This window comes from Myotis davidii, unplaced genomic scaffold (assembly GCF_000327345.1).
Source record: "Myotis davidii unplaced genomic scaffold, ASM32734v1 scaffold309, whole genome shotgun sequence".
NCBI classification, from domain to species: domain Eukaryota; kingdom Metazoa; phylum Chordata; class Mammalia; order Chiroptera; family Vespertilionidae; genus Myotis; species Myotis davidii.
The window spans coordinates 6,486,671-6,494,493 of record NW_006383013.1 but is presented as its reverse complement, the minus strand read 5'-3'; the positions used below and the strand labels follow the sequence as shown (position 1 = coordinate 6,494,493).

The 7,823-nt window shown below is 38.5% G+C and overlaps 1 protein-coding gene across 1 annotated transcript in view; it reads left to right on the top strand.

The window, feature by feature from the left end:
* The window catches only part of GTF2A1 (general transcription factor IIA 1), a 43,743-nt gene extending 36,229 nt beyond the window's left edge, over positions 1-7,514 (top strand). The window contains exon 8 of the mRNA XM_006778885.2: positions 3,291-7,514. Within this exon, the coding sequence (XP_006778948.1) occupies positions 3,291-3,398 (108 nt within the window). The 3' untranslated portion in view covers positions 3,399-7,514. The remainder of the gene's footprint in view (positions 1-3,290) is intronic.
* The last annotated feature ends 309 nt before the right edge of the window (positions 7,515-7,823 follow it).

Sequence of the window (7,823 nt, the reverse complement as noted above, 5' to 3'; positions counted from 1 at the left end):
TTTTGTGGAAGAGCCACTCTCAAGGGCCCAAAGAGCTGCATGTGGCTCGCGAGCCGCGGTTTGCCGACCACTGATATAGGACAATAATATATAATCTATACTAATACAAGGGTAATATGCAAATTAACCGTCACTCCACGACAGATGGCTGAGCCCATAACCACAAAGATGGCGGCACCAGCCAGAGCCACGGAGCGGGTGGGAGGCTTAGCTTCCTTTGTGAGCGAGGTTCCCTGTCTGGGGGTTCCAAATCCGCCGTTGGTTCCTTTCACTGCTGATTCCCCTCCTCGCAGGTATTCTCCATGCAAAAGCCTTTCCATGCAAATATGTCATGTCCTAATGGGTGAATCCTAAACTGAATGAGTGACACACCTGGGCAACCTAACTCCCGTTAGAAAAAGGACCTGGTAGGAGGGATTTAGGAATCACGAAGCCATCGTGACCTGCTCGATCTCTGGAACTGCTGTTAAACACAGGCAGTCTGAGACCCTCCCAAACATCACCCGAGCTAAACCTGAGAACCAAGATATTTTCAAGGCTCAAAGTTTTGACGGGGATAAGGGGGCAAGGGACCAAAGCAAGCAGAACAGCCAACTCAATCAAAGACGCAGGAGCTTAAGTTAATGCATAGAAATGTCCTGGCCACTGATGCTCTCCCACAGATGTGGTGCCCACACCCAGCTTGGGGGAGGGGGTGTGTATGTTTGGAATTTAAGTCCACCGGCAGGAGGGAAAGTCAAGGCATGCCTGAGGATTTTTTGTACGTGTCCCACAGTTGAGAAGCAGAGTCAGAATCAAGAAGCAAAGTCTTACCTCAGTGCTGGGGTGTTTAAAAGTATCTAAAAATAGCAGTTCCATCGCCGAGTCCACCGCCATGTTTGCTGCTAACGGGAGGCGCATGGAGGACTTCTGGGGCAGCCCTATAACCTTGGCGGCGGCGGCGGCTCTGGAGAGGGAGAGACTGCAGCACTTCAGTGTCCGAAGTGTTAGCGCCGCAAACCTGGCCTATCTGGAAGTCGGTGCTGCCGGAAGTTGCTGGCCCTGCATTCTTCAGTGTGGCAGAGAAAGGCTGAGAGGAGAGGCGGGTACACAGTTCCAGTGGTTCAAATCCTGTCATTGTCTCGTGTTACCTAGCCTTGGCGCCCTCCAGGGCAGCCTCAGTACCAGTGCAGAGGAGGTGGTGGTGAGGGTGGTGAGGAGAATGCTTCTGACTCTGGATACCCAGTGAAATCACCGTCAAGAGCCTTTCTGGGGCTGGCAGGAAAATGCAGTAATGAGTGAAGAACGTCTCAAAAAGAAGAGGTTGGTTTTTTTTTTTCTCATCAGCAAAATGTGAATATTACCTAACCCACAGACTTTGCGAAAATTAATTGAAATAAAATTTCAGAAATTGTATAACGGCCGGGGTGAAGTGGGTAGGTTGGTTGAGCATGAGTGTCGTCCTGTGCATGGAAAGGTTGCAGGTTTGTTAAAAATCTTACTATTGCCTTAACCGGTTTGGCTCAGTGGATAGAGCATCGGCCTGCAGACTGAAGGATCCCAGGTTCGATTCCGGTCAAGGGCATGTACCTTGGTTGCAGGCATATCCCCAGTTGAGGGTGTGCAGGAGGCAGCTGATTGATGTTTCTCTCTCATAGATGTTTCTGACTCTCCCTTTCCCTTCGTCTCCATGAAAAGAGTCAACAAGATACGTGTAGAAAAACAATAACAAAAAACAGGGTAAAAGAGGTTGAATATGTACTGTATAATTTAAAGCGTGTAAAATAATGTAACTTTTTAGGGGCATATGTGTTGTCTATACTAATAAAAGGGTAATATGCTAATTAGACTGGACATCCTTCCAGACAAAGTCACGGTGGCAGGAGCAGAGGCAGAGGCCATTAGGGGCAACCAGGCTGGCAGGGTAGGGCAGTTAGGGGCGACCAGGCTGGCAGCGGAGGGCAGTTAGGGGCAATCAGGCTGGCAGGCAGATGCAGTTAAGGGTGATCAGGTAGGCAGGGGAGCAGTTAGGGGTGATCCAGCTGGCAGAGTAACAGTTAGGGGTGGTAAGGCTGGCAGGCAGAGGTGCTTAGGGGTGATCAGGCAGGCAGGGGAGCAGTTAGGGGCGATCAGGCTGGCAGGCAGAGGCAGTTAAGGGTGATCAGGCAGGCAGGGGAGCAGTGAGGGGTGATCCAGCTGGCAGAGTAGCAGTTAGGGGTGGTAAGGCCGGCAGACAGAGGTGCTTAGGGTGATCAGGCAGGCAGGCAGGCAGAGGCGGTTCGGGGTGATCAGGCAGGTAGGCAGGCAGAGTTGTTAGGGGCGATCAGGCAGGCAGGCAGGTGAGCAGTTAGGAGCCAGCGGTCCCAGATTGCAAGAGGGGTACCAGATTGGAGAGGGTACAGGCCGGGCTGTGGGACTCCTCCCGTGCATGAATTTCATGCACTGGGCCTCTAGTGGAATAATATTCAGCCATAAAAAAGAATGAAATCTTGCCCTTGCCAGTTCACTCAGTGGTTAGAGCACTCGCCTGCAGACAAAAGGGTCATGGGTTCAATGCTGGTCAAGGGCACATACATCTGTTTCAGATTAAATCCCCAGCCCACTATGGGTGCGTGTGGGAGGCAACCAATCAATGTCTCTCTCACACATCAGTGTTTCTCTTTCTGTCTCTCCCCCTCCCTTCCACTGTCTCTAAAAATCAATGGAAAAAATATCCTCAAAAAAAAGAAAAGAATGAAATCTTGCCATTTGTGACAACATGAATGGACCTTGGGGCATCATGCTAAATGAAGTCAGACAGAGAAGGACAAATATCAGTTAATCTCATTTATATGTGCAATCTTTTAAAACAAACTGAACTCATAGTTACAGAGGACAGAATGATGATTGCCACAAGTGAGGGGTGGGGGATGGGTGAAGGTGGTCAAAAGGTACAAACACCCAGTTATAAGATAAATAAGGGATATAATGTACAGCACTGTGCTTATGGCTAATATTACTGTAATGTATATTTGAAAGTCGCTAAGAGAGTATATTTTAAACATTATCACAAGAAAAAAAAGTTGTAACTGTGGGTGATGAATGTTAAATAGACAATGTGATTATTTCTCTCTCTAAAAATATTGGATCATTATGTTTGTTGTACACCTGAAATAAATAGAATGGTACATGTCAATTATATCTCAATTAAAAAAAACAGTTTGAAAATGCAGTAATGTACAAGACAAAGGTTTTTTGGTGTGTGAATGGGCTTTTTTTTTGTTTTCTCTGTTAATTGTATCTCTTACATTCTTTTTTATTTGTTTATTTAGATACACAGAAGTAAAAACAAATGGAAATTTCATCTCAAGGATGGCATTATGAATCTTAATGGAAGAGATTATATATTTTCCAAAGCCATTGGAGATGCAGAATGGTGAAGAATTGGTTCTTTTCTTTTATAAATAAAATGAAAGAAACTTTACAAAAATTTAAAGTGACAGTTTGAAACTTGGGACATACTCCAACCAAAACTTAACTTCTGCATGTCAGACAAAGTGCAGTAGAAGCAAAGCTACTGGAACAAAGAGACCTTGACAACATAGACACTACTTCTAACTGGCAAGCCATGGAACTGTAGCACCAGGGGTTGTTGGGGAAGGGGGCATTGGGGTTTTGTGTAGGAAAACCCTAATTGTCAATTTTAAATACAGGTACCTGCCACTGATAATTAGCATGTAAAGCTTTGTCTATATTCCTTCCTCCACCTTGGGTTCAATCAGAAAACACTTGTGAGAATGAACTAAAGAAACTTTCCTTTTGATAGATTGAAATGAAACTGCTTATTGTATGTGGTTATATTTGGTAAAAATTGCGCGTGCGCTTTTTACAAGAGGGCAAGAATTATGGTGTTGAATTTTAATTGACTTGTGTAAGGAAACAATTTAGAACTCCCATAATAGGTCTTAATATTTTTACTTGCTCTTCTCCCTCAATGATATATACCTCTTCCTTCCCTGCTTTATGAAACATCTATTTAAGAGTTAAAGGAAGTAATCAATGACCACAGTTTGGAGACAAAATTTGACCGAGGAATGGCTACTTATTTTAATTAGGTTTTCACACTCTTTATTAAACTAGAGTCTTGTCTTAGCAGAATTAAAATGCCAACTTCAGTTTCCTTACAAAAATGTTTGTTTCTTTTAGCCTCATACCTTAAAAAGAAACCCTAAAGTGGTTCCTTAGAAATAAGGTTTTTATTCCACAAAGGTACCATTTAGCTGAAATTATATACACAAGAATACAGATTTTTTTCCAGTTGGGCTGAAGTGCATGTTTATGTGGGTGTTTAGTCTTTAATGAAAACATACATTCAGATAACATTCAGTGCATTGACTGAAGTGTTGGGCAGGTGGTGAGGACCTGGGTTTTTATTAAACAATTTAATAATTATAAAAGTTTCTTGTCTTTACTAGTAAAGAATTATAAAACTATTATTTTAATTGAACAGATTTTTTTAAAATTTAACTTTGTAATTTGAGGGGCAGTTTTGGGGTAAAAGGGGGTGGGCCACTAAGTACATATTTACCTCTTTGATTTGGTGGCCCTTCCAGGCCATTGATAATATTAAAATACATGGGCTTTAGTTTGCACACCGGGAAGAAAGCATATAAATTTGACTTATATTGAAAATAATAGAAACTTAATATGTATATTAAGAATGCATAGCTCTAACTCTGTAAGGGGCTCTAAAATACAATATGGCAGTGCTGTGTTCAGTGTGCACTAGTTGCCTGGGAGAACTGTAGGAACACTTGTCTTCACCTTGGTTCTTACAGCTAATTCTTTTCATGGTTTATCTGGACAGAATTCAAATGTGTTTAAGTTACTTTTGTATATTGATTTTTTAAAAGTCTTCCATTTTTATCTTTTATTTGCCTTTGTGTTTCCAGAAGTAAAATAGAAACACTTTAAAGTACATTGCAAAGAAAAACTGTGAGCTTATATATTGCTTTTTCTTTTTTTTTAACACAAATCTTTAAAATTCTCAAAAAGGCTAATCTTTTTTTTTCCTGCCTCCTTCCCACCCCAATACCAGCTTGGTCCCTTTAACTTATATTCTGAACTTTGATATAAATGGTGGTTTCTGGCATGCTAGTAGTTAGGTTTATTAGATGCCATACCTGGTAATACGGTTTTTATTTTTGCTATGTTAATTTAGTTTTTTGGAGGTGAAATTTGTTTACCCCATTACTCTCAAAGCACACATAGGTTGGTTTGTTTTATTGAGATTGAGAGAAGGGAGGGGGTGGAATCACAGAAGCCCTGTTGTTCAGTTGTCTTTCAGTATAGTTGATAGTAGGTTGATATTTACCCAATGAAGAGTCAATGACCTGAACTACCTATGAAAGTTTAGCAGTGCTGCAGTGTTGATCGAAACCTTTTGGCTATCTAGTAGTTATTATGCTACTGAACCTTGTATTATTATATGATATTCAGCTCATGTTTTAGGCCCTCTGTGTAGGCAAGCATTCGATATTCATAGAATTGGATACTGGCCTGTTTTTATAATGTTATTTTCAAACATGAAAAACCACTGCTTTCAGAGTGATTCACTCGGGTTATTTTGAAGCAGGAATTAACTATTTGTAGTTGCACCTGTGTATTGCATATTAATTATGGCACACTTGGCAAATGCTTTTTTTTTTTACCTGTGAAAATCCTGAAAGCCAGTCCAACAACACGGCATACCAAATTGTGCTCTTATGTATTACTGCATTGTGTTTCTTCTTAATCAAATAGCATGTTTTAGTTTTATTATAGTGGCTTGCTATAAGAATGCCACTTGCTTATCTTTTATTGTACTTGAATTCTTAATCATGCTTTTAACATTGTATTTAACAAATCATTTCATTAAGTTCTATAAAAATGTCATTCCTTTGAAAAGGCAAGGATTCCCACTTCAGAATTTTAAAATGAAAGTGTTTATTCAAAGAGGGAAAATTGTTCAGACTTGGTTTTATGAAAACAGATAAAGCTTTCAGAAGAGGAATTGCTTAGATTTGCACTGAAGGTGATGGCACCTTTTATTAAAACAAGATGAACATTAATCAACATTGGGAAGGAAAATTTACACAAAATTACTTGATAAAGTGTGGAAATGTGTGCCTTTCAATATAAATACTCTTTTTTTGGTGGTCACTGGGATAATCAGACCACATGCATGCCTGATAGCACAGTTAATTTCTGTGGAGAGCCACATTTTGCTAAAACAACTTTAATGTGCAATTAGTTTCTAGGGTAAAATGTCTGTTATATGAGGGGGATCTTTATATTGGGCTTTTATATTTTTTTAAATGTTCACATTTCTGTTAATTAAATGCCATCATAATACCACATTTATATTGCCTCTCTTAAAATCAAAGCCACCTTGATGTTATTCTAGGAATACATCAAGATTTGAGAAGTGTGTATAGTAATTAAAATGTGTTTTTGAAGAGCATATTCTAATAGATTCTGGTTTTAGACATCAAGAACATAAAAATATAATAGCTTTTGTATAAAGATTTTCTTTTGCTATAGTGAAAATCAAGGATTTGGTTTTCTTATTTTTTCTGCTTTTTATGGAGGAATGAAAAGGGTTGTCTCCTCTAAGACTAATTTTTGATTATCTTATAGCAATAATGTCACCATTCTTTTCAGAAGGTAAATATGCCTTGTGTAGGAAAACAAATGATTTCCTCTCGGGAGCTCCCCTTACAACTTAACATTTTCTTCCACATAGAAAATTCCTATTTTTTTCAGATTATTTCATCTTGAACTTTTTTGAGATTTTGTGCAATGTAATATTTTATTGATCCATCTTTGTACATTTTCATTTTATTTCATTTGTCTGTCTTCCACCTGTCTGAATCAGCTATTCAGATTTTGAATTCATTGGTTAAAAAATAGTTGCTTTTGTATAGGTCCTCATGAGTTTATGTTAAATAGTTTTGCATTTTAATCTATTATGCTATGGAAATTATTCTGAAGTTTATATTCCCCTGTTAAGCCTGCCTTAGTCTATTTTTTGTCATTTTTTATAGTTTAAGGAAGAACACACAAACTTAATATTTTTATTTTGAGGAACAAAAGAAAACTTTTTTCCTTTTTTAAAGGAAGAACTCATTGCGTTATTAAGTAACTACTAACTATTAGTAAGTTACTATTTACCTAGTTAATAACTATTTCTGTCAAGATTCCTTAAATCAGTCCAGTATGCGTCAGGGCTACAATTTGGGGGAGGGACTAATCCTTTTTGCTGTTCTGAGCTACTGTTGTCAACTGCTGTTGTACATACTGTTATGTGTAAGGGCGTAAATATATTTATTATGTTTGTATAATTCATCTGTACAATTGCAGATCAAGGTTGCTCTTCTGTGATATACGGGATATTATGTTTTAAAGAACATCTTGGAATACAATTAGAGAACTTAGTATTTTGATGTACTAAGATCTATTTTAAGTTTAATATTTTACCTTTGCAAAACTTTAATTAAAGATGTTATTTAAAGTAATGTTGCTTGCTTTGCTTACTAGTGCATAACATTATATAGATAACAATAAAAATTATACAGTTTAGAAAGGAAAACGCTTTACATTGTTAATGAAAATTAAGTTCCATTTATCTAAAGAGGGTATCATTATGTTCTATACCTTTAAAATTAAGTAGGATGGGATATCATTCTGAATTATTAAACTGAACTACAAATTCTAATAGCTTTGAAAAAGATAGTTGTATTTCCCAGCACACAGGAATTTAAATTGGGCTAAGTCCATACCAACAAATTGTTACTAAAATTGATGTAATTAACATATTGTATTAA